The 27,746-nt window shown below is 43.3% G+C and overlaps 1 protein-coding gene across 1 annotated transcript; it reads left to right on the top strand.

The window, feature by feature from the left end:
- The first annotated feature begins 171 nt into the window (after positions 1-171).
- Positions 172-23,672, top strand: GCM1 (GCM transcription factor 1). The gene is made up of 5 exons (XM_084811944.1): positions 172-264; positions 2,394-2,646; positions 12,271-12,383; positions 16,231-16,350; positions 22,926-23,672. Exons 1-5 carry the CDS (start codon positions 172-174, stop codon positions 23,670-23,672), a joined length of 1,326 nt encoding a protein of 441 aa, XP_084668070.1.
- Positions 23,673-27,746: the final 4,074 nt, after the last annotated feature.

The following is a 27,746-nucleotide window of genomic DNA, read 5'->3' as shown; positions in this document are numbered from 1 at the left end:
CGGGTTTTTCTAGCAAAAGAATACTGATTTTTATCTTTAATGAACAGCCTATCATTTAGCTTCAGGAAACAGCTTCCTGGTTCTAAACTACTTGGAAGCAGTGGCTGCCAGACAACTTCAAATGCTGACGGTAGAGACTGCTCTTGCAAAGTCCAGGGGAAGGATTCTAAAATGCTGAGAGCCGCAGAAGATGTTAGCATAAAACAGGCTTCTCAACACGGGGAATTGGTCAGCTGGGACATCAATGACATCAAGCTCCCCAAGGTATGTATATTTCAACCTTATTTTAGAAACTATTCTAAAAGAACTTTAGTCTATCCTTAGAATGTAATGTTATTATATATAATTTATTTGTTTGCTCTGTGTCCATTCATTTATATAGCACATGGCACATTACAGAGCCGTGTAAGCCAAAGAAGATGGATCTCTGCCCCAAGGAACTATCACAATGGGTTAGACTGAGACTTAGTCATACTTATGCTGCAATCCTATCTTCCCACATGCTGGGAGTAAGGCCTATTGAACGCCATGGGATTTACTTCTGAGTAGACATGTATAGGACTGCATTGTTAGGGTGCATGCATTGAAATCAATGGGACTTAAGTTAGGCATGGCTTAAGCCCCATTGATTTCTGTGGGTCTACTTTAAGTATGACTAAGTCTGGATCCAACCCATGGTCAACATCATGACTTTGAACATTGTATTGAAATGTAATTCAAACTTGCAACTGAAAGCTCTTGAAATTCATTGGGAGTTTCACCATCAATTTCATTGAGGATGTAATCTGTATTCATAGCCTGTTGGCCGTACCATGATGGAATTCATAAAATGAGATTCATAAACTAGATTTGTTGATACTTTTCACTGGTCAGAATGGGCTTAGTAACTTGTTTGTTCATCCTATCAAAGGTTGGTCTATCACTGCAGCATATTACCTTCTTTGACCACATTCCACCAGGTACTTCTATGAACTGTGGCAGCCCCACTGAAATGAACAATTATACCCACATTTGCTCATAAGTGGTTTAAAAAAAAAAGTCAATAAATGTTCTATTGGATTTTAGCCATTATTAGATTGTACATTGTAGCTGAATGTTAAGAGGATCATTTTAGACAAAGTTTGAACAAGAATTCGATAGAAGATATTTTTGTATAAACATGTAATGAGGGCCTCATTTCCTGGGGCCAGTGCACTTTGCAGAACCCTGGGGATAATCTAGGCAAGTTAAGAGTTTTTAAATCTCATTGCTTTCAATAGAAAAAGTTAAGCACATGTTTAAATATCTACCTTTGAAAGCAATGGGTCTTAAGAGTGCTTGACTTTGGCTGGGACATGCCTTATCTATCTGCTGAGCTGATTCTAGCTCTGTAACTAGGCTTTTTTTTCATACAGATACCTTTGGTGTGGGAGTAATTATGGTTGTCTCTAAAGATCTCTTGTGACTTCTATGCAGATTTCTCCTATTTGTGGTATATCCCAATAACTATAGCATTTCGTAAAAACCACTTGCTGTCCAGAGTGTTTTGTTGATTTTTATAACCAGCACACAGAAACCACAAGTTTTCACAACGTAAGCTTGTGGTTAGATAGTAGTTGGCATCAAACAGGATCTAACCACTAGCTGGTCACAATCCAATGGATATACACACTCTTAAGTGTAAATGAGAGGTTCTCTGTCAAAAGCTGTTCCACACAGAACAGTAAAAGTGCTTGGTAATCCCTCTTACATTCAAAAAGCTGTTTAGAATTGTTGTGCAAGAGATTTTTAAAGGAAAAGCACCACCAGGACTTGCATACTATTTTTCTCCTGTTTTTTTTTTTTTTACCATCACAAAATCTCCTGAAAGGAAAAACAACAACAACCCCACCTCATTATACATTTGATGACCCTTGAAGATGGTATGTGATTGCCCCTCTCTGGTATGTGGTTAATAAAATGGAACACATACTTATTGGAGCAGAACTATCAGTGTGTCCCTGGGAGACGTCTTTGATAATATAGAACTTGAGTATTTCTCCACTAGTACAAATAGTGAAACCTATGCCAATATGCTCAACCAAACAATCAGCATTATTGCTATCTTGGTATCTGCCTGGGTTATCCTACAGCACACTGCTCTGATTAAAGAGGTATATACCCAGCCCTTGCTTCTAGCTGCCCCACCAGCCCTGAATCTACCCTGAAATGTACAAGAAATCAGCCAGCTTAATATTTGCTAGGCCTGAAGGCAGCAGGTAATCTTTTATACAATAAATAATGTAGACTCAATAAGAAGTTGCCCGTGTCTGTATTGCAGACTTGAACTGCTGTATTTAAAATCTGCAGGGTGGGAGAAGTCTTCTGTTTCCTTGGGTTCTTTGGGTTCCTAACATTCTTTGGGTTCCTAACAGGATGTGAAACAAACAGATTGGTTTCGAGAATGGCCGGATTCCTATGTAAAATGCATCTATAGCGCTGATGATAAAAATGCTCAGAGGCACCTGAGTAGCTGGGCAATGAGGAACACCAACAATCACAACTCCCGCATCTTAAAAAAGTCCTGCCTTGGAGTCGTGCTCTGCAACAATGATTGCTCAGCCCCTGATCGGGGGAAGATGTATCTGAGACCAGCCATATGCGATAAGGCTCGGCAAAAACAGCAGCGTAAGTATGATTATGTGAAAAGGCTGAGGTTGCTTAGCCTGGGCTTCTTCCAGTTTGGAATTGTGATTTCATAGAAATTAGACCCAGAAACCATCTACTGGGTAACCTAATCTCTTCTGCTTTGTAACCTGATTAGTTTTAGACCAGAGCCAATCCATAAATGACATGTTGAACTAGCTGCAGCCTATGCATGCTTACTCAGAAGTAAGTCCCACTGAATTGAATGAACCATATGAAGTTCTTAATTTCCCTCTTAAAAACAGTCTCCCTAAATGCACCAGGGAAAAGGTGTTGGAATAACAACCGTAGGGAATCAAACACACACAAAGGTGCAAGCTAAGGGCTAAGTTGTTCTTGGAGTTTTTAAAGCAGTTGATAGGTGCAATAACAAGGATCACTCAGGGCACGGACCTGCATGCCTTCGGTGCAAACAGGAGTCACAAAAGGGTGGGGGGAATCTTGCCTAGCAGCTAGGTGGAATCCAAAGAAGGTCCCCTTTGGCCTGTATTTCTCATGTCTAATGTTCTGTAGTAGCGGTGGTTTCATTCTGTTAGAATCCTGGCCTGATCTGCTTTGCTTAGCCAGAAAGTGGATTCAGTCTGCTTCATTCAACCAAGGCCAATGCAAGCTCTCCTGCCACCTGAAGTGGGAGAGCACGCACGCACCTCCACTGCGCCTCCCCCCACCTGCATGCCACATCTGCCCCCCCGCTGCATCTCCTCTCCCCCCGCCACCATGTCTCCCACCTACTTCTCTGTTGCTGCCGCTGCTGCTACAACAACTACTCTCTGAAGAGCCGAATCAGCTGTAAAAAGCAGCTGGTGCAGCTCTGCAGAGAGACAGCCAGGCTCAAATTCTTGGCTCCTCCCTCAGTGCCGGGCATTGTGGGAGGGAGCGTCCCTGGAGATTGTCCATGGTGCAGGCGATCTCCAAGGACACCCCCTCCCAGAATGCCTGGCTCTAAGGAAGGACCCTTCAGAGCCAGGAATTTGAGCCTGGCCAAGCCGTGTTGGCTGCTTTTTACAACCGACGCAGCTCTTTTGAGAGACTGTCCACCCCACCTGCCCTCTGGATTGCCCTAAAGAAAGCCAGACACCTAAAGAAGGACTGCTCAGTGGGGGGCCTGTCTTCCCAGATGATTTGCTGCAGATTGGGACCATTTGGAGGTCCTTTGCAGCACAAGATATCATAGCTAGTCTGCAGTCATCCCAGAGTTTACCTGTGGGGAAGCCACTTTCCCCCCCCCCCCGAGTCCTTTTACTGTGTTGTTTTTCTTTAATTCAGCTCCCCTGTGGTTCAGCTGCTGGGTACCCATCCCTCCACTTTAAATTTTGTATGATCAGGGCATTCCTAGGGGTGTGTCTTTCACCTGGCTGTGCCCTCAGTAACCTAGGTAACTAAGTAACTCACCTGCCTTTCCAACTCATCAAAGCCCTAGAGCACTCTTTGGAGACTTCAGAATCACTCTGCACTTCCTTTTCGCCAGTGGGAGTAATTAGCCTCAATGATTATGCACTTCTCTGATGTTTGCCTTACTTTGCTTCTCCAATGTTGTGTTAAATCACTTCTCCAACATTGTGTAGTCGATTCTTGGATGTTATGTAAAGTTGCTTCTCTCATGCATAAGAGCTGTATCGCACTAGTGATCTGGCAAGGTCTTAGGATCACTGGAGCCTGTCATTGTGAGCAGGGAGAAAGCGCCCAGAGAAGAAGAATGGGGGTGGGTTGGAGCTAGAATTACCTGACTGTTTGCTGGAATGGGGCTTATTTGCGCTGGTGCGGGGCTCTCATGGGGAGCAAGTATCTAGCCTGCCTTTTTAGCCCTGTTTCTAGCCTTCAGAATTGTGAATTAGTTACTCTCCATTCATAATAATGTAGTAGCAGGGGGGAACTTGAACAGGGAAACAAGCTTCTCTCATTGGTTGAGCAGCCGCTGCCAGGCTGATGATGTTCAGTTCTACTCCCTCCACCCAACCCAGCAATACGTTCCTTTCAAGCACTGCGGGACCTGTGAAAACCAGATTTTTAAGGCATAGTACACTCAGCTTTTCTTGTTTCATGTGTCTCTGATGGACCAAAGCCAATTCCATGAATATCTGGATAATACTCCAACATGCTTCTCATTCCATTGACATGAAGATCCCTTCCTGGAAAGCCAAGTAACACAAGTGGGCACATGGAATGTCCAAAAAAAGGACTAAGACAGCCACAAATAAAACCACAGGGGGGAGTGGAATGGCTGCTTCAAACTTATGCAAGAAAATGGGTCATCAGGGACATGACTCAGGGACAACAAGCCACATGACCTCTGACAAAGATCTCGTCACAGAAATAGACTACAGCAAAAAAAATTTAAAAAAAATTGTCCTCACCAGTGGGAAGATCATTACTGTGGAGGGAGTAATTAGCCTCAGTGGTTATGCACTTCTCTGATGTTTGCCTTACCTTGCTTCTCCAATGTTGTGTTAAATTCTGCTATACCAACAGCATCACCTAGCAGTTGTGTAATGGAACATATAGAAAGGAAGAGAAAGAAAAAAACCCAGGAAAAAATGTGTAAAGGAACTGATCTTAATTCCACAAAGAATCCAGAAGCAGGAGCCTCAGTAAAGTGGCGCGTTAAAAGCCTTATCTAGAAAAGTCCATAGAGAAAGGCCTTTTTTCAACGAAGTGGCTAACCAGGAATAGCCTTGGGAAGGAATGTCCCATTCAGAAGGGGGAAGGTGTCCTTGTCATGGGAATTGTGAATGACTACCTATGGAGGGTGGTAAGTGGGGATGAGGAAGCCAGAACAGCTACCCAGGCCTAGGGCACAGGAACCCCGAGTCAATAAAGAAGGGGTGCAGAACCTCATACCAAATCCAGCCCTCCTGGGGTCCCAATCTGGCCCTCCAGGGTTGTTCAGGAGATCACGGCCCCTTCCCCAACCCCAGCTCCTTTCCCTCAGCCGGTGATTTCCTGGCTTTTGTGCAGTAAGAGCTTTCAGCTAAAATATGGTGGTATTTTTGGCCCTCTCCTTTGTTTTCTCCCCTGCCTGCCACTGGAATGTGGCCCCCGAGAGCTTCTCTGCAATGGAATTCGGCCCTTTGGCTGAAAGTGGTTCTGCATACCTGCCAACAAGGACCTGACAGAGGACTTGGTGTTATCAGCATGCCTCACGCACAAGCTGTATTAAGGCCAAGACAATCCATGCCCCACTACCCAAGAGAGCCCAAGTGTCCATTGGAAGTAATCCACAGTTATCTACATGGACCAATGAAGATACCAACCCCCCCTGGGAACAAGCACTTTATAACCTTCATTGACAACTTCAGCTACACCAGCACCTGCCTCATAAAACATAAGAATGAGGCAGTAAACAAACCTAACAAGTTTGTAGCAGCAACTAGCAACAGGTTCCAGTGAACCAGCAACAGGGAGAGAGTAACTGGGCAAGGAAAGATAAGCATACCTTAAGAAACAAGGCATTGAGCAGCAGACTATGGTACCATACACTTCCAAACAAAATAGAGAAGCAGACAGAAAGAACCAATCTCGATAGAAATGGCGAGAAGTATGCTGCTTGATGCCAGTCGTCCAAATACATACTGGGGAGAAGCAGTCATGATGTCTCCTACCTATAGAAGCGGAAACTACTAGTCTGGAAGCAGATTAATAGGTTTTTGTACAAGGTTTACTTACCTTTTTCACTGTGTTGGTTTTCTTGTTCTGTTCTCTGTTGCCTGTTAACCTTCTTACTCCATCCTATTCTTATCCCGCTTCTACCCCAACCCCCAGTTGTTACCTACTATAAACAGCTCATAGTACCTGACATGTGATTTGGCTATAGGTCCTTAAATTCCTTTACAAATAACATTTTGTTACTGGACACTTGGGAAATCAGACTTGTTATGGCTTCAGCCAAAGAAGTGCCCCTTATTAGAACCACATTTCAAGATAACAAGGGTTAGGGTTAGGGTTGGGGTTAGGGACCCACTGTATGGGCAGATCCAAACAATACACAAACCAGTATCCACCACCTTGCCTTTGATGTACTGTCTACCAAGTCCAAGGCCTAAGTAAAGATAGAGTGTGAAAGTTTGTTTTCCTGTTCCACTCCACTCTACCTTTCCCAAATTGACATGTTGTTAAACACTGTAACTTGGAATGTTGCAGTTGACTGGGTACATCTAACAAAAGGAAACACACTCTCATTTAACTGAAGAAATTGAGGGTTGATGTGGTTTTCCTACAGGAAACATACCTTCCTCCTTGGACAATGACAGGCTTTGCAAAGACTGGGAGGAAGAGGTATATGCCAGTGGGTCCTCAAATAAAAGCCAAGAAGTGTAGCTGTACTTATTCCTAAAAAGGATCAGCTTACAGTTCAGGATGTAGTACCATAGAATCATAGAACATTAGGGTTGGAAGGGGCCTACAAGGCCATCAAGTCCAACCCCCTGCTCAATGCAGGAATTCAAGTCAGAGCATCCCTGACAGATGGCTGTCCAGCCTCATCTTGAATGCCTCCAGTGTGGGAGAGCCCACCACCTCCCTAGGTCATTGGTTCCATTGCCGTATTGCTCTAACACTAACAGTCATGAGGTTTTTCCTGATGATCAGCTGATGATCCCTATTAAATGTCATTCTGTTGTTTTCTGCCCAGCGCTCCAGTCTATCCCGATCACTTTGAATTTTGTTTCTGTCTTCCAAAGTATTAGCTATCCCACCCAATTTTGTGTCATCTGCAAATCTGATCAGCATTCCCTGCACCTCCTCCTTCAAGTCATTAATAAAAATGTTGAAGAGCACTGGGCCCAGGACTGAGCCCTGCGGTACCCCGCTCGTTACCTCTCCCCAGTTTGAGAAGATCCCATTGATAAGCACTCTTTGAGTCCAATTCTGTAGCCAACTGTGGATCCACCGGATCCCAGGACTGAGCCCTGTGGTACCCCACTCGTTACCTCTCCCCAGTTTGAGAAGATCCCATTGATAAGCACTCTTTGAGTCCGATTCTGTAGCCAACTGTGGATCCACCGGATCCCAGGACTGAGCCCTGCGGTACCCCGCTCGTTACCTCTCCCCAGTTTGAGAAGATCCCATTGATAAGCACTCTTTGAGTCCGATTCTGTAGCCAACTGTGGATCCACCGGATCATTGTTTCATCTAGCCCACTTTGAGCTAGTTTGCTGATCAGGATATCATGGGGCACTTTGTCGAAAGCTTTGCTGAAGTCAAGGTATATTATGTCCACAGCATTCCCACAGTCCACAAGGGAGGTGACTTGATCAAAAAATGAGATCAGGTTCGTCTGGCAGGATTTGTTCTTGACAAATCCATGTTGGCTTTGAGACCCAAAAGGGCATTTCTATGTTTTGGTGGCAAAAATTCCAAGTACTACATTGACCATAATAGACTCCCTAGCTGTTTGTCATAAAGTCAAGAGGGATGCATGACCCCTTAATTTGGGGTGGAGACTTTAATTATAATATTGATCCAATATTGGATAGAAAAACTTCTCACCACAAACTTTAATCAACAGTCAGATCAACGCTAAAAACGCAGGGCAGATCAGGGACTGGTGGATGTTTGGTGACCTCTCCATCCTACAGATCAAGATTATACATTCTTGTCCTCTGTCCATCAAAATTATTTTCAGTTAGATCTTCCATTCTAATCCAATTTATTACTGATTGCAGAACTGAGCATCTCTGAACATCCTCCTGTTACATTAGTCCTTCTAGCCAGAACACATTCTGCAAGCCTACAAGGGACTGGCATTTCAAAGTTTCCTTGCTGAATGACAAGCATGACAATAAGTATACAGCAGCCAAATATATTAATGCACTTTACAAAGAGAGTGACAAATTCTCTAATTCTCAAGAGATGACTAATTTTCTTTCCCAGTTAGATCTTACTTGGTTGGATTCTTAGCAAAGTGACTTCCGTGCAGCAGCCCTGTAGGAAGAAGATAATAAAGAGGTCATTAACCATTAAGAATGGTAAAACTCTTGGACCAGGTGGATTTTCTATTCAATGTTGTAAGACCCATATAGGTTTTTTAGCCCCCAAATGTTTTCCCTCTATCAAAGTGCTCTGGAATTTGATAAACTACCTGTCTTTCTACATGATGCTCATGTTACTATTATCCCCAAACTAATGGTGGTGGTGGTGTCAGCAAAAAAACTGCATTTTCACTTTAAAACAAGATGCAAGGAGAGCATGAGTTTGCATTAAAACAAGGTTCCCCATGCACTTTGCTTTAAAGTGAAAATGCAGTCTTTTTGCCACTGCCAAATTGCCACTAAATTTTGGCAGCAATGCAGCGGCTGCAACTATTTCAGCAGCAGGGGAGGTTGGGTTCCGTGAGTCAGCAATTGTCCCCCAGAATGAAGTTGCCCACTCCTCCTCTATGTCTATACCATTAACTGGACTAGGAGTTAACACCCTGCCAAACAAGTCTACCGACTGTCAGCTTTTTGGTGTCCCAAAGTCATAACTTATCTGGAGATTCAAATTCCTAGAGATATGGCAAAGACTATCAAACTGAAATTGGAATCTATTTGGACAAGGAGAGATGAGTCCTACATCCAATGAGTACTTGAGGGAAAGTTAATATACTTAAAACGAATGTTTTACCCCATATCAGATACATTCATAAGGGAATTCCCTTGCATGCCCTCAGGGTTTTTTTTTTAATAAATGTAATACCCTTTTCTGTAGATTTGTTTGGGATTCTTCTCCTCCTCCTAGATTCTCACTCTCTAAACAAATGCAATTGCCCATTAAAGACGGGTGTTAATTTTCCAGATCTTAGCTGATACCGCAAAGCTTTCTTTCCTGTGTTCATGAGGGACAGACCTTACTGTTCCCCAAAGCTTCCTTGTGGACCAACTTGGGAACTTTCTATCTGGCACCCCTCAGTAGCTGGATAGCACTTGGTTCTACACACAGAGGGAACAATTCCACCCACCATCTCTGCAACCAGAGAGGCATGGCATGTATTAACCATCAATTTCAGTTTAATCCTTATTCCTATACTAAAATGACTCTCTGATGCAATCCTGACCTAAAAATTGGGAAGCATTAATTTTTTGTGAGAAAAATGGGTTGAGTGTAGATCTCACACTCTAGACTAATTGGTTGGGCCAGATTTTTAAAATTATTTTCTGAATTAAGAAACAGGGGAAAGCTAGGGACTCTGGCAAACTGGCAAGATTTACAAGTCAAGCATGTTTTGACACCTAGTTATGGTTCCTCAGCCTTCAGTGCCTCTGCACTACCAGCCTTGTTAGAGGACTTGATCAGCTTAACCCAAGTAATTAAGCCTGTGATATGGCAACATGGGTGACTTTGATACACACACAACCCTATTAGACAGGAATGGAACAAAGAACCTGAGCATCCCTTACAGGATCAGCAGTGGAAAATTGTCCTTGGATCTGTGCATTCTGTTTCCCTTGACTTAAAAGTAAGGCTGATGCAGCAAAAATGGTGATGTTGTATTTATTGAACCCCCTTGTGCCTCTTTAAGAAAAATGTATCCCCCACAGAAAGATATTGGAGGTATGGCACTGACTATGTGTCTCTGACCCACCTGATGTAGTCCTGCCCAGGTGGAGGTCATGGTACATATCAATCTTGTCTTGGAAACAAGAAGCTTGAACGTTACATTCCTGTGCTTTGGGATCTGCCTGAAGGCTGACAAAGGTGGCTTATGAAAGCACTTATGGTTGCAGAGGGACTTGCACTGCAACAGTGGAAGGACAATTTCCCGTCTCCTATTATCCATCACATACAACACAATGGGCACCTATTTAGACTCTCTAGTCTCTGCTCAGACTTGTTTGCTTGATTTCTTATCTATACAACTTTTATAGGTTAACAGTTTCAGCTGCCATCTATATTAGATCTGCCTTCAAATTCTAAACCCCTTATCCTTCTCTGCCCCATCTTTCATTTAGGGTTGTACTTTATGTTGTCCAGTTATAACTGGGGAAAAAACAATTAAAATCTATAAATAAAAATAAACAAATGAGCATAGCCTTACAAGGTGATCTTAAGGATCCTTACTTGGAAGTAAGTACCACTTATAGAATAGTAGGGTTGGAAGGGGCCTACAAGGCCATCGAGTCCAACCCCACTTAATTAAATTAAACTGACCCCTAGGTAAGCATGCATAGAATACTCTTACTTGTTAGTTAACAATATTGTAAACATTATATCAATGGTAGGGGATAAATTAATGCCTGAAATACATACCTATTCTACAAAATTTTGAAAATATATTAACATGAAACCATTTTGTGACCTTCTAAATGGAAGTTTTAGTTGACATTCATTTTAGTTGAACTTTTCAAAAAAGACAAATAAGTCACTCAGGCTGCAATCCTATGCAACTTTACTTGGGATTAAGCTCCATTCAATTCAATGGGGCTTACTTCTGAGTTAACATGCATAGGATTGCAGCCCGAAATCATGCACTGGTCCTTTGCTTAAAGCTACCAAAAGACTGGAAAACCAAGTAATTATGTATATATTTCTGATGTAATAATAACAAAAGCAAGTGTTTGTAATCTGACATTATAAGTACACATACAATACAATCCTATGCATGTTTACTCAGAAATAAGTTCCATTGAATTCAGTGGGGTTTACTCCAAGGTAAGTGGGTACAGGATTGTAACATGGGAAAGTATATCACAGTGTAATCAAATGGGACTTCTTAAAGTAAAAGTTTGTCAAATTTTAAATAAATAAATAAATTATAAAATGTATTTATAAATTCATTACAAAATAATCCCAAAGTGGAGTACAATACCAATAAAATAATTACAATCAATCCATCAGTAAACATTAAACCAATAATACAAAAACAGAGAGAGAACATACACAGATAAATAGCCATTTACAAAGGGCAGCAACCCAAATTCAATCAAAAGTCCTGGGTGAGCTCTTCAGTTGGCACTGAAAAATTAGAAGACTCAGCACTGACCATATCTGAGGGGGACAGGTTTCCACAGTTTGGGTTTTATGTGTGATCTTTCAGTTCTGCCAACAACACATTTTTCACATTATACTGTCTAATATCTTCATCCTGAACACAGGACTTAGTCCTAACCCTATTAACAGAAGACAATCCCAGTCATTTCAAGGAGTCTACATTGGGTACTCCAAAGGCCACATGTGCCCTTCTCAGGACCTTCTTCCACAACAACCTCTTTCATACCTGAACAGCTACCCCTGAAGGTCAGGAGACACTCTGGAAGGCATCCCAAATAACATGAAAATCAGGAAAGGCCCTGTACATGCATGGAAGTGCTCTAGGCTCATGTGCATGTGAAGTCTTTGGACCCCACCCAATGCATTTAGGATCGTAGTGGCAGCCACGCTTATATGGAGGTAACTTTCAGTGAAATCAATGGGACTTCCAAATAAATGTGTTTAGTACTTAGATGTTAAAATGGCAACCATTTGCCATGGACAGTGCCAGCTTCTGTTTATATACAATCCTCCTCTTATACTCTGGCAGAAAAAGAGGATACTATACCCCACACAATTTCAGCTAGCATGACATGAATGTAAGGATTAATTGTAAAACTAAGTTCATTTGAAAGGCAATATTTAATGGAATACTTCTTACAGGGAAATCATGCCCTAACTGTAATGGGCCTTTGAAGCTTATTCCCTGTCGAGGCCATGGTGGGTACCCTGTAACCAACTTCTGGAGACATGAAGGACCATTCATATTTTTTCAGGTTGGTAAAAAAAGGCTATCTGATTTATTCAAGGAAAGTCTGTTGTCATAGATGAGCTATGCTTTTGATGATAAGCAATGCAGTGGGTCCCCTTCATGGATCACTGCCTTGTTGTGGCGAAGGGGCTTGCGTAACTCAGTGAAGCCATAAGCTATGCCGTGCAGGGCCACCCAAGACGGACAGGTCATGGCAGAGAGTTCTGACAAAATGTGGTCCACTGGAGAAGGAAATGGCAACCCACTCCAGTATTCTTGCCAAGAAAACCCCATGGAACGTATCACAAGGCTAAAAGAGATGACGCCGGAAGATGAGCCCCTCAGGTCGGAAGGTGTCCAATATGCTACTGGGGAAGAGCAGAGGGTATTTCCAAGTAGCGCCAGAAAGAGTGAAGCGGCTGGGCCAAACCCGAAAGGACACTCAGCTGTGGATGTGTCTGGCGGTGAAAAGAAAATCCGATGCTGTAAAGAACAATACTGTTTAGGAACCTGGAATGTCAGATCAATGAATCAAGGTAAGCTGGAGGTGGTCAAACATGAGATGGCAAGATTGAACATCGACATCTTGGGAATCAGCGAACTCAAATGGACAGGCATGGGCGAATTTAATTCATCATATCTACTATTGTGGGCAAGAATCCCTTAGAAGAAATGGAGTAGCACTCATAGTCAACAAAAGGGTGGGAAAAGCAGTACTGGGGTACAATCTTAAAAATGATAGAATGATCTCAGTACGAATCCAAGGCAAACCACTCAACATCACAGTAATTCAAGTCTATGCCCCAATCACTGAGGCCGAAGAAGCTGAGGTTGATCGGTTCTATGAAGACCTACAACACCTTCTAGAACTAACACCAAAAAAAGATGTCCTCTTCATCATAGGGGATTGGAATGCTAAAGTAGGAAGTCAAGAAATCACCGGGATAACAGGCAAGCATGGCCTTGGTGTACAAAATGAAGCAGGACAAAAGCTAATAGAGTTTTGCCAAGAGAACATGCTGATCATAGCAAACACTCTTTTCCAACAGCACAAGAGGCGACTCTACACATGGACGTCACCAGATGGTCAATATCGAAATCAGATTGATTATGTCCTTTGCAGCCAAAGATGGAGAAGCTCCATACAGTCAGTAAAAACAAGACCTGGAGCTGACTGTGGCTCAGATCATGAGCTGCAAAATTTCGGCTTAAATTGAAGAACGTCGGGAAAACCACTAAACCGTTCAGGTATGACCTAAATCATATCCCTGATGAATATACAGTGGAGGTGAGGAATAGATTTCAGGGATTAGACCTGATAGACAGAGTGCCTGAGGAACTATGGACGGAGGTCCGTAACATTGTTCAGGAGGCAGCAACGAAATCCGTCCCAAAGAAAAAGAAATGCAAGAAAGCCAAGTGGCTGTCTGAGGAGGCTTTACAAGTAGCTCACGAAAGAAGGGAAGCGAAAAGCAAGGGAGAAAGGGGAAGATATACCCAACTGAATGCAGAGTTCCAGAGAATAGCAAGGAGAGACAAGAAGGCCTTCTTAAATGAACAATGCAAAGAAATCGAGGAAAACAACAGAATGGGAAAGACTAGAGATCTCTTCAAGAAAATTGGAGATCTCAAGGGAACCTTTTGTGCAAAGACGGGCATGATAAAAGACAAAGAAGGCAGGGACCTAACAGAAGCAGATGAGATTAAGAAGAGGTGGCAAGAATACACAGAAGAACTATACAGGAAAGATCTGAATGTCCCTGATAGCCATGATAGTGCGGTCACTGAACTTGAGCCGGACATCCTAGAGAGTGAAGTCAAGTGGGCCTTAGGAAGCATTAGTAACAACAAAGCTAGCGGAGATGACAGTATTCCAGCCGAGCTATTTAAAATCCTAAAAGATGATGCTGTTAAAGTGCTGCATTCAATATGCCAACAAATCTGGAACACTCAACAGTGGCCACAAGACTGGAAAAGGTCAGTTTACATTCCAATTCCAAAGAAGGGCAACGCCAAAGAGTGTTCAAACTACCGCACAATTGCACTCATTTCACATGCCAGCAAGGTGATGCTCAAAATCCTACAAGCTAGGCTTCAGCAGTATGCGAACCGAGAACTACCGGAAGTACAAGCTGGGTTTAGAAGAGGCAGAGGAACTAGAGATCAAATCGCCAACATTCGCTGCATCATGGAGAAAGCAAGAGAATTCCAGAAAAACGTCTATTTCTGCTTCATTGACTACGCTAAAGCCTTTGATTGTGTGGATCACAACAAACTGTGGCAAATTCTTAAAGTGATGGGAGTACCAGACCACCTTACCTGTCTCCTGAGAAACCTGTACGAGGGTCAAGAAGCAACAGTAAGAACCAGAGATGGAACAACCGATTGGTTCAAAATTGGGAAAGGAGTACGACAAGGCTGTAAATTGTCGCCCTGCTTATTTAACTTATATGCAGAGTACATCATGAGAAATGCCGGGTTGGATGAATCAGAGGTCGGAATTAAGATTGCCGGGAGAATTATCAACAACCTCCGATATGCAGACGATACCACCCTAATGGCAGAAAGCGAAGAGGATCTCAAGAGCCTCTTGTTGAGGGTGAAAGAGGAGAGTGCAAAAGCTGGTTTGAAACTCAACATTAAAAAAACTAAGATCATGTCATCTGGCCCTATCACTTCCTGGCATATAGAAGGGGAAGAAATGGAAGCAGTGACAGATTTTACTTTCTTGGGCTCCAAGATCACCGCAGATGGTGACTGTAGCCATGAAATTAAAAGACGCTTGCTCCTTGGGAGGAAAGCTATGGCAAACCTAGACAGCATAGTAAGAAGCAGAGACATCACCTTGCCGACAAAGGTCCGCCTAATCAAAGCTATGGTTTTCCCAGTAGTAATGTATGGCTGTGAGAGCTGGACTATAAGGAAGGCTGAGCGCCGAAGAATTGATGCTTTCGAACTGTGGTGCTGGAGAAGACTCTTACGAGTCCCCTGGACTGCAAGGAGGTCAAATCAGTCCATCCTAAAGGAAATCAACCCTGAGTGCTCATTGGAAGGACAGATAATGAAGCTGAAGCTCCAATATTTTGGCCACCTGATGCGAAGAGAAAACTCCCTGGAAAAGACCCTGATGCTGGGAAAGACTGAAGGCAAAAGGAGAAGGGGACGGCAGAGGATGAGATGGCTAGATAGCATCACGGATGCAATGAATATGAACTTGAGCACGCTCCGGGAAAGAGCGCAGGACAGGAAGGCCTGGCGTGCTATGGTCCATGGGGTCACGAAGAGTCGGACACGACTGAACGACTGAACAACAACAACAACAACAACAAATGCAGTGGGTGTTTCACACTGCTTTAAGGAGAGTTATTTAAGTTAAGAAGGTGGACAGGCAAGTTAAGAAACTCGTCTACTTGCCCAGTCATATACACAAGTTGGGTCATACCAACTGCCAACAGACTAAGAAAGAAGAACCTGAAGAAAGGGTAAGCAGAGAGTAGGCCGAGAATTTCAGAAAGTTACATCAGAACATGTCCACATAAATTCCATTTAATATTCTTGCTCCACTCTTCATTTTGATTTGCAGTGAGCCTTTCAATCCAGATTTTCTCTACAGAATAGCCTATTCTATGTGCAGATATTTTGGAATTATTTTGCTGCTTAGGTTCAAATATGAACCAGCAACTTTGGTCAGAATACTTCCATTTAATAAGTAACTATAATCTAGAATAGAGTACACTCTTGGAAGAAAGACATGCTATGTCCAGTGCGATGCCCAGGCCATTTGGGATTTTAATACTTTTGTCTAGTGGGCATTATATTGGAACCTGCCTTGTGGTTTTATGTTTCTATGTTATGTTCATTTGTTTTTAAAGTCAAAGGGCATTCATGATCACCCAAGACCAGAAACAAAAGCAGAAGCAGAAGCAAGAAGATCAATACAAAAAACTCATGCACCAGCTTCTCCAAGACTTAAACGGAGCAGAGATACTGAGGTAAACTTTCATTTTATTAACTAGCAAAATGGCCAGCATTATGACAGGAGAAGGATGGGTGGAAGGAAGGTACATCAGACTTCAAGGACCCTGCATTATGCAGTGTATCAGCTGAAGGCTAGACAGGTTACACCTCCACTGTAGCAGAGTCCCTCGAGTGCAGTGGTTTATTGTTCCTCACCAGAGAGAAGGGCAACCATTCCCTTGTGTGAGAAAAAATAACTCAAGAATATTATTGGGTGGTGTGGTAGTTAAATCTCCCTGCTTCAGGTGACCCAGGCACTGAGAATCAAGCCTTCCCCAGCCTGTTTTTTGGTCACACTGACTAGAATGTTATTGAAGAGAGGGAAGGATGTTGCAATATGGTTTTGCAGGCATCTGATTTCATTATCATTTCACTTTCCTTCCTTGCACAAGGGTAGACAGTACAAGAACTGTGGCTCATCTTATTATCATTTATATAGCACCATCAGTGTGCACAGAGCTTTACAGAGTACCAGAGGATAGATCCCTGCCCCAAGAAGCTTACAACCTAAAGACTGACACAGGGGAAACAACTGAGGAAGAGATGGGAAGTCGATGCAGGGACAAATAGTGAAGCAATACATGGTTGTTTCGGCTGCTGACTTACAGTAGAGCATGGGAACTGGGGGTTGTGTCAAAGGCTTCATGGAAAAGGTGAGTCACTTCCCACCTATTTCTTCTGGCCCATTTAGTCCCATGCTGCTACCATACTGAGTCAGACTGTTTGGCAGGCTGTGTGTGTGTGCGCACGTGAGCATATGCGTGTGTGTATGCATGCCTGCAGCTTTTACATGGCCTTCCTCTGCTCAAGCTAATTTACTCTAATATAGGACCTGCTGATTTCAGTGGAATTTATGCTGTCAGTCACAAAGTGTGGACACTGACCTCAGATGAGGAGCAAGTTCTGAAAGGGAAGAAAAATTACAGCATCCCAATATTAGGCATCAGGGGAAAAACTACTAGAACATATCTTATAAGCTAAAAATAGAATTGGCTATAATTAGATGGTTTTTCAACATTTTCCTCCGAGCGTCACATTGCTTTTTAACTTCAGAAGGGATGGGCTCTAAAGAATGCGCCACTGGCTGAATGTCTTTGCAAGAAAAGTCCCCATATACATGAAGCATGCTTTGCTGTGCCTCATTTCTACAAACAGTGATTTACCACTAATCATAAAAAATACATACACAAAATGGAAGATAATTAGGAATACTTACAAGTTTCTCAACACTGATATAATGAGGTGTATTGTGGGGATTAACTTTTTTACAATTGCCAACAAATAACTGAAGTTTTTAAAGCAAATGCATTGCTCTATGCCCAAGAAAGATGTTCAGTGAGCAATTGGTGGTTTGATTCTTCATTACGTGGCAGAGACAATGTGTTATGTTAGACAGAGGGCGCCATCGCATGAGGCTTTTATTGTGCATTCGTGGTGGGTCCCTCACTGAAGTTTGCAGGTCCTTTTCATGATATTGTCATCCTCCATCGCCTCTCCTGCAGTTTTTTAGGTTTATCCCACAATGATTTAATTCACTGATAATATAGTAATAAATTACACCACCATTAAAGGGGATGTGTAATTCCAGGAACATGTGATATCACTGCAATGTCGCAGCACCATTTCGTGGCTGTATAAATGGAACATAGGGAAATTCCACACAAGGGATATGGCAAAAAAAGGGGGGGCGGGGGAGGCACGTATTGTGCTGATCAGGATGCCAGAAAGACTCCGGAAGAAGAAAGCCCGGTAGGGGTGTGCGATTTCTGCCTTGTGTGATGACACCCAGAGTCTTGAACTTTGACTGGGGTATCCTGGGTTCAGATTCTAGTTCAGCCATGAAGATTTTTGAATGACCATGGATAAGCCATAATTTTTCTCAGCCTAACCAACCCATAGAGTTATTTTGGGTATAAAATAGGATAATCCTATATGTGCCTGTCAGGGGTCTGATTTAAGCCTGGATTACCCCGCTCCTTTAAGAAGCTGCACCTTCTTATATAACAAACAGTATGGGAAAGGGGGCTTACCATCCCACTATAAAAGCCGTATAACCTCTATAACTGCAAATGATCACCCCAAAATATTCAGCTGTATAGGCAGCTGAAGATGCCTTGCTATATTAAACCAGGAAAGGTAGTTTCAGTCATCTAAAATGAGGGCTTCAACATGGTAATATGACAAGGTGTGTGGAAATAGGTTTAAATCTAGTTTAAAAAAATCTATAAATGTATATTTATATTTATGAAGAATATGACCTTTTTTCTTAAAGGCAGATACAGAGAGGCCAAAAAGCCACATAGGGTTAACTTGTTTTTTTGATAAGGTTGGGAATTCTAATAACCCTGTAGCAGGAGCCAGCAAGTCCTGTTAGAGAACTGCTTCACTGGTACATCCGGACACAGATTTATAATCTCACTGAGGTCCTCGTCTCTCTATACACCCTTAGGTGTAACCATGTTCAGAGCAAATAATTTAGATTTTAGGATCCAAAAAAAAATATCCTTGGGTCTCTCTCTAGGTTACGTAACTGCTGGAGTAGAAGGAACACACCAGGGCCCAATCTACATGGAAACTCATGCAGAAGGGTTTTCAGCTTTTATATGGATTAGCATGAAATTGGCTTTGGTCCATCAGCGGCACATGAAGCAAGAAAAATAGGGTATAAACCACCTAAAATCCCATTTTCACAAGTCAAACAGAGCACTTTAAACCACCTTACTTTGGGGTTGGGTGGGTGGAATCCCACCAGTTGAAGTGAATGTCATCAACCACAGAGATGCTGCTCATTGAATGAGAGAGGCTTGTTCCCCACCCAGTCCATGCTCCCTTGTCATACTGGCTGCCTCCTCTCCTTTCCCTCTCTCTCTGTGTATTATTTTGTTTTCAGTATATTGCAGTAACGCTACTGCAAAATACTGATACTGCAGGCTCCCACTACTGGCCGCCCCCTCTCCTTCCCCTCTGGGTATTCTTTATTGTGCACTACATATTGTGAATCAGTAAAGCTGGCTACTCCGCTATTGTGAATGAAGCAGCACTATTCTGAATGGAGAAAGGAGTCTACTTATTGCAAAAGCAGCCCTACTGCAAATGGGTAAAAAGAGGAAACGGGGAGGGGAGGATGGCCCCACCCCTTGACCAGGTCACCACCAGGTCACACAAATAGGCATTGTCAGGATTTAATGTGTGTGTGGGGGGGGACACACTGCAACAGAACTGCTTGGGAGCCACGTTTAAGGAAAAACAATGTACTAAAATTACTTTCTGAAAATGCTCCTTTTCCAGAGGGAAACTGCAGGATTGCTGTAGGTTGGCGACAGTGTCATCCGTTGTGAATGACCCCAGTGTTCTCTCCCTCCACATTAAATCAGCCATGTAGATTGGGCCAAGGAATCTCTGAAGTGTGACATGGGTAGCCAGCCTTTGCAAAAAAAAATCTGTTCGTGTTAATGGCTTCCTGATATGAGCAGCATAACATTGGAGTGACTAATTCACAAAAGATCAAAGTCTCTCTTCTGTGAACTGGAAAAATCACAACTTGCAGTTTTCCACTTCAGGAAAGAGGAGCTACAATCTAATGTGATTTGATGGCTCTGATGTTACACTGTTCATGCAAATAGACCAGTTGGATGAGCAGGACTGTAGAATTTGTCGAGCCATCGTATCATTCCCTCTATTAGCAATGTTTGGGGGTGAGTGTTGATCCTTGTATAGCCAAAACAGTACTACTCACACAAGAGGGAAGTATCAGCAGGTTCAGGGGAGCCACACATTTTGCAGAAGTTTTAAACAAATATTTTGGGGGGAAATCTAAGAGGCAACAAACAAAACTCGCAACCCCACAAGCAGCTCAATGAGGACTTAAGATCCTCAGCATCCGCAGAATGCTGAATCTCTGTTCAGGAAGAAGAACAGAAAACTGGGGGTGGGGCCTGTAACAGAATATCCTGGAACAGGCCATGTCTGGCTGATGGAACCCATATGAGCACTCCACCAGCAACATTGCATTGTAGGCCAACCTGTCTATATTATATTGGGTTTGCGGCAGCGAAGGTTCAGACGCTGGTTGGCGAAGATGGTGTGATGACTTGCAGTCTAGTTTCTGTGAGAGAAGTCTGTCTTAAACGAAAACTTCGCACAGAGTCTGGCCAAAGACTAGGAAGATGAGTTGCAGAGAAGCTAACAACAAGGAGCACAGAGGAAAGGGGGCTGAAGGAAGGGTGCAGAGTAGGCAAGGGACTAAGGGGGAAAAGCACTTGAAGGATAGATGGAGAATGAGGCTGGAGGAAAGGAGTGGAGGAAACGGAAAACTGAGGCAAGGAGAAACTGATAGGAACTGTATCCTGCAGTGGGAGAGAAAGAAGAATACTAGAGAGGGTGGCAAAGAGCTAAGGGAAGTCGAAGAATACAGGCAGTGACCTGAAAGCAGGAACCTGAGGAGACAATGAGAGGTAGCGACATGAAGTTTCAGAAAGGAAGAACCAAGGAGAAAGTAAGCCTGGGGCAAAAGGCAGGAGGAACTATACACTATTTGCAGGAATAAATTGTGCAGGCAAGGAAGGGAGCCATAGGAGCATAGCGTTCCCAGGTCTACAGCCTAACAAGAACGTTCTGCCAGTTGTGGCTCCTGCCATCACTGAAGCATTGTGACCTGGGGGCTGTCTTCATAAGCAATTTAGTGAGAAGTTAGAGCAGTCTGAATTCCTTCGCAATAGATGACATCATCACCAATCCACTGCCAACCAGCGACTTCCCGTGTGAAAAGCCGCATTTTCTGAAACTCCTTTTACTCTGACTTTTTTACTGAAAGCAGCTCCCTGGTGGTTTTTACCACAGTGTGCCATGTCCCACCCACATTAAATCCTGGGCGTGCCTCTGTGACCTGGCAGTGACATGGTCAAGGGGGTGGGACGCCCCATTCCCTCTTGTTTCCCCAATGGAAGGAAGTAGTTTGTCCCATTGAGAAAATCCCCAGGAGCACAGCAGCGACCCCTCCCTCGGTGGTGGGGACACTCATTCACCTTAGCTAGCCTGCTTTTAATCTTTAACATATCCCTCCTTCTGTGCATGTTTACTCAGAAGTAAGAAATAAATCTTGCTCCTCTGCAGTGAAAGGGTTAAAGGCTAACTTTAGTAACTCTCCCTAAAGCATTCTTTCACTTCTCTTAAATTGCTATTGCAGTGTTGTGCTTCTTTGATGTCCTGTAGTTTCTCTGATGTAAAGTCGTTTCTCCATTGTTATGTAATGATCTTTCAGGAGCTTCTCATTGCAAGCAGGGAGAAGGAGAAAGGAGGGATTGGAAGCAATAGGGAAAAGTGCACATGGGGGGGGGAATGGGGTGGGAGCAATAACTCTGCGGCAGATTGCTGGAATGTGGTGAATTGGGTTGGGGGGAAGCTCTCAGGGAGAGCCTTCAGATGCTGTACTGGAGAACTGGGAATTTTAGCTTCTTCAGGGAAATCTGCACACATGGGGAAAAATAGTTGCTCTGATGCTCTCCATTCATAATAATGTAGTAGCAGGGGGGAGCCTGGACAGGGGTGGGAAACAAGCCTCTCTCATTGGTTGAGCAGGTGCTGCCAGTTCAGTTCTACTCCCTGCACCCAACCCAGAAGTATGTTCCTTTCAAGTGCTGTGTAACCCCCTAAAAACTGGATTTTAAAGGTATGGTACACTCAGCTTATCTTGTTTTGTGTGTCCCTGATGGACCAAAGCCGATGCCATGAAAATCCAGATAATACTCCAATGCGCTTCTCTTTCTGTTGTTGTGAAGATCTCCCCACCCGGGTCAGAGGTGTTTCTGAGCGCAGAGAGTGGGGTAGCAGTTCAGATTCTGAAGGAGAACCACCAGACATGGGGAAGGTGTTTTCCCAGGCTAGTCCAGACATGACTGGGCTGGCTTCTCAGGTTACAAATGCCCAGCAGGCTGAGGATGAGGATTCCTCTTTACACACCCCTGTGAGAGACAGTGAACAGAAGGAGGCAGGGTTTGGAGAGTCTGATCTAATAGACGCCAGATGCAGAGCAAAGAGAGAGAAGGCAGGGGCGGAACTTAGACGGTCTACCTGTTTGGCCTTGCATGAGAAGCTGCGCTCAGAAGCTTCACGAGAGAGAGGGACCTCCCCCACTTAAGTTAGGCTACTGAGACCGCCTTCCTCTTCAAATGGTGGGCAACTCTCTTAACTTCCTTTTGAATTCCCCTGAAGGCATTCCTTTGTAGACTGAGAGTCACTGAGAATTTGCATCTGTACGACCCTGTGAAGTAATGGATTAAAAGCTGTAGACTGAAGCCTCTTGTCTATGTTTGTTTTTGGCGTTGAAATAAAGTGGGGGCTAAAGGAATCCTGACACCCCCACTGGCAACTCTAAAGGGGCAAAAAGGCCCAAGGAGAAAGGGCAGGGAAGAGGGTGGATTTCACACATTGATTTGAACAAACCAGCCCACTTCTGAGTGGCAGTCTTGTAGTTCAATAGTACTGATCTAAGAACTATTCAGCTTTTACTTAATATGCTGTATGATATTATGATGCATTTTTCTTTCTTCAGTCTCTGACAGGTGAGATGAAAAGCCAGGATACTTTACCATTAATTGTTTCCAAACAGGAAGACTTTGTGTCACGCAAAGTCTTCAGTGGATGTTTCAGAGACAAAAAACCGCCAAAGCAGGTGATAAGTAATTGTTTGTCTCTTGCCAAAGGCTCCAGTTCTGAAAAATCATCTTATCTAACAGAGCACAGTCAGGACATGGGCTTCAACAAATACCTGGACAAGCGCAAACAGACTGGAAGCAGCGAATATAACTGTAAAGTCCCCATTGCAGCCTCTGCATATTCTGAATACAGAGGGCAACAAACCTGGAATAAGAGCGTGAACCTAGGAAGAAATCCACAGGCGGAGAAATACTGCAGTGACTCTACCACATTTCTTGCAGGTCTGCCCTGTGAAACACTAGCCTCCGTAAATGCGGTTGATTTGGGCATCCAGCACGCCCCTCATAGGTGGGAACCAACGGCGAAGGTCGGTTACCACTCATTCAGATCTCACATAAGTTCATTTGGAGAAGATATGCATGATGGAAAACCACACCCAAATTATAGCAACAGCAGTGTCGCTTCCTCCTTCTGCCACCTCTCTGCAGAAGATCCTTATCTCATTGCAGATACTGCCCATCACTATTACCAGAACCCCTCACCCGTAAAAGGAAACGAGTGGCTTATTGAAGACGAAAGGAAATACACAAACCTTGACAACTGCAACAATGACATGTTTTTTAATTTTTTCCCTTTAAGGTGACATTGTTTTATCAATTCCCTCTTCTGTATCTCCCAGCAGTGACACAGATTTTCTGCTGTCTTGAACCTTGCATGTTTATTTGGGCTGTGGGGGTATAAATTAAGTTGCTGATACTGTAGTACTTTTTTCTCCCTTTGCACTCATTTTGAACTTCTTTAGATGCAGGACAGACAGCCGGAGACACACAACACTAATTTCTCTGCCTGTATACAGTGGTGGGAAGATTTCTCAGCAGGCCTTCTTTCCAGTGTTTTGTGTACTGGGGAAAGGTGGGGCAAGTGAAGCTCCTAATTCACACGTTCTTCTCTTGGATATAACAATTTGCTTAAAAAAATGGGGCAAGCTACTGAAAAAATAGGCTGCAGTTCATAAACTACGGGTGCTTCCAGACCGAGTGGTCCTAGCACTAACACAGTCAGAAGGCACCGTGCAGCTATTCTGTATTTCCGTCCTTAACGGATTTTCCACAGTAAGAAAAACAAACAGAAGAAGAATTGAGAAAACATGGGACGTTTACAAGTGGAAGGCTGCAACATCTGAACCCCCCATAAAATTCCATGAATGAGGCAGGGTGATTGCACAATAAAGGCATCATCTATAAGCACCCAAAATAAATAAGTATAGTTGTCCTTATCTTGACTTGGGCAGTGATCCTAACAATGCTTACATGGCAACATATTTTATAGAAATCAACGGTCTTGCTTCTAGCCTTCCCCAACCTGGTACTCTCCAGATGTTTTGAACTACAGCTCCCAGTAGCCCCAAGCAGCATGGGGAGTGGTAGTCCAAAACACCTGGGGGGCACCAGGTTGGGGAAGGGAGGTGCTTAGAAATTACTATGTTAACATACGTGTGGTGACTTTAAACCAGTTTAAATATACTTATTGCTGTACTAGAAATCTATTTTTCTTTTTGTCACCAGCATTTCCTCCCCTATCATCAGAACTTGCCTTTCCGAGCTGAACTTTCCTTACATTCCTGACCTCTCTTGTATGTTGCCTTATTTTAGAAGAAGACTGCAATAACGGCAATCCACATACTGCTTAAACTGCCTTCTTTGTTTAAACTTCAACTGGCATCTGCACTGCGGGCAATGATACTGGTATCAACAGATGGTTTACTTAGGAGTACTTCCATAGAGTTTGACAGAATACAATGGAAGTAGCTTCAGATAACTGGTGCTTCTCCATTTGGCACCCAGGGCCACAGGTAGAGGTGGTCATCCATAGTTTACCGCTGTGCCGTTTTCTCCAGTTTCCTGGGGGTTTTGGAGCAGATGTAGAGAGCAGATAATACTGCATGGTCCAGGGCTGGTTACAGCAGCACAACTGTGAAAGAAGCTTTTGAAGTCACTGCGTTGCTACGGCAATGCTCTTTTTGGTCTTAATCTACCTCTAGTGTTTTTTTGTCCCAGCTTCTGATAATTAATCAAATCATATCACTTCTGAGAGTGTCTGGTGTTTCTAGTAAACTGTGTACATGGAAACTGAAGCCACCCAGACTGACAAGTTTCCCAAACCAGACCCATCTCCTATTAAACTGAGGTGTGTGAGTGCTGTAAAAGTTTATTGTTATAAGTCTGGGATGAGAGCAATAAACTACTTTATTGCACCTCACACTGTGCCATTATTTGGCTTCTGTCAATTGGGCTCAGACAAATATAATTTGTCTTTTGTTTGCTTGTCTTTGCCTCTGCCTTGGCCTCTCTTTTAAAATACCTTGTTACTATGGGAACAATGCTGTCAGCAGTAAGGGTGGCATTTAGTGACATTGGCAGGAGCTGGATACATTGGGTTTATGGGATGTTTCCAAATTTATATTGCAATTTGTGAAATGTGTCAGCCTATAATAATTTCTGTCAGCACAGCTGATGGTTCATAGTGTATGAGCTGTTGCCTTTCTAGCTGCAGGCTAAAAGAGCAAGATGTGGGCTAGACTGTCAATCTATGTCACAGCACTAGATAATGTCACATCGTGGATTTTACCATGTTTTGTGTAACCTATAACTCTGTCCCCACCACCACCACCAGTAAAATCATCTGCAACTGTGCCAGACCAAAATGTTAAAAACTGCAAGAGAAGGGCAAGAAAGCCCACTGCTCTTAGTCGTAAGCAGACTCCATAGCATTTCACGGACTTTTTGTCCTATAAATTAGTTTGTCCATTATGCATTCCTTAAACTGACCTTTCAGGCTTCTAGAATAAGCCACTGCTAGAGATGGAATATGGAGCTCCAAGGACAACCAGTCTTATGACAATAAATCCAGTTTCCGTTGTGCAAGCATAGTTCGTTACTGAATGCCAGTGAAAAACTGCTGCTTCCCCAATCCAAGGATTGTTAAACTGTGAAGAGGAAACTCCACTTCCTATTCTACTGCATGAGGCTTGATCAGTTTTCAAGCTTACATTCCTGGATACAACTGCAAATTACTCCTCTCCCCAGTCCAAGATGACTCAAGTATATGGAAGGGAAATGGAACTCCCACCACTCAACTTTGGATTCCATGGGAGGTTTGCTTTGCTTTACGTCACAGGGATGGCCTCGTTTCTTTAAGGGAGACATCATCTCCATATTTTCACTATAACCTAAAAATGACCTGCTTTCAGACTTTGAAATTGTCTTGGGCTATATGTGTACCAACTTTCAGAGTTTATTTATTTATTATATTTCTATTCCACCCAGTAGCTGAAGCTCTCATTTGTGTAGAATACCATTTGGTGTCCCACGTTTCAATGGGCATACACACAAATGTTCACTTTTCAGCCATTCATAATAATCAGGGCATCGTGGATAATACACTGTTCTGAACGCTGAAAAGACTGACAGGAACCTGAGAGAAAAAGAAACTTTGAAAAAAATGAATACACAGGAAAATGTAACAGGTCAAACACAGTGATATAGCTGCCTTTTCTTAAAGCCCATCATACAAGCTAAGAGAGTAAAATGGGAAGAGAGTAAAGTGACCCAGTGTAACAGAAGGCAAAGCTCCTACCCTGTAGAAGAGGACAGGTGCAGCTTACCATGTTATAATGCTGTGGGAACAAAAAAAGATATACCTGCCTTTAAAAAAAAAATCTGCACGTCTGTTTTATTAATTTATTTAATTAATTTATATTCCACCTTTTTCCAGCATGGAAATCAGGGTGGCTACATGTGGTCTCCCTGCCTAGCACTGACCAGACCCAAACTGGCCTAGCTTCAACAAGGTGGCTAGCTCATGCGCCTTCAGACTATGCCCTGGGACCACCTATGAAAAGTCCAGAAGCCTCACCCTGTATCCTGTTAGGTCACCCTAGAAGTAGAGTTTCATTTCCCTAGTGTTGTTATTCCAGTTTTCATGTATGAGCCCTTTTTGCAAAAAATAAAATAAAAATCAGAGCACCTATTACCTTATTGACGTGAACATGCTACCTGCTCTAGGAACATTTACAAAACTTCCTGTGGTTTAGGTCAGCACTAGCTTCTAACAGATTACACGTGTGGAATAGCAGTTTGGTTATCTTGTTTGCATACAAATAACTTGTATCCAGAGGTAATCAGGCATCAGTGGCCATTGTCTTATGGATAAGAATACCCTTATAAGGTAGGACCTAAATCGGGGTAGGCAACCTTTTGGGGCCCACAGGCACATTTGACATTTTGAAAAAGTGTCCCTGGCACCACCACAAAGTGCCAAAATGCCCCCTCCCCGGATTTTTACTTTTCTCTCCCCCCTCCTTCCTTGGGATTCTCACCTTTCTTGGCCATTTTTTGGCAGAGGACTTTTTTCCTCACCTCTGTTAAAGTCAATGGAGCAAGATCCATTAACTGTAATGGGGGGGGGGAGGATGCCCTGCCAAGAAACAGCTGGAGGGGATGAAGCCTACCCACCACCAAGGACCCTGTTGCCCCAAGAGTCCTTGGTGGGGTGAGGTTTCCCCCTCCTCTCAAGCCAGTTTTTGGCAGAGGATTTTGGCTCCACCTCTGTTAAAGTCAATGGAGCAATCTCACTCCTTTGCTTTAACAGAAGTAGGGAAAAGCTTTCTGACTCGATGTTCATGGCAGGTGAAAGTACACCTGCAGGTGTCATGTTG

This window comes from Heloderma suspectum, chromosome 1 (assembly GCF_057233095.1).
Source record: "Heloderma suspectum isolate Gila_16-S chromosome 1, 16-S_ref, whole genome shotgun sequence".
Lineage (NCBI taxonomy): Eukaryota > Metazoa > Chordata > Lepidosauria > Squamata > Helodermatidae > Heloderma > Heloderma suspectum.
Note: the sequence above shows the minus strand (reverse complement) of the source record. Positions and strands in the feature narration are given on the sequence as shown.

Coding starts and splice junctions, on each gene's coding strand:
- GCM1 (XM_084811944.1), top strand. CDS start 172: ATGCTGAGAGCCGCAGAAGATGTTAGCATAAAACAGGCTTCTCAACAC. Junction 2,647..12,270: donor GGCTCGGCAAAAACAGCAGC/GTAAGTATGATT, acceptor TACTTCTTACAG/GGAAATCATGCCCTAACTGT. Junction 12,384..16,230: donor GACCATTCATATTTTTTCAG/GTTGGTAAAAAA, acceptor TTGTTTTTAAAG/TCAAAGGGCATTCATGATCA.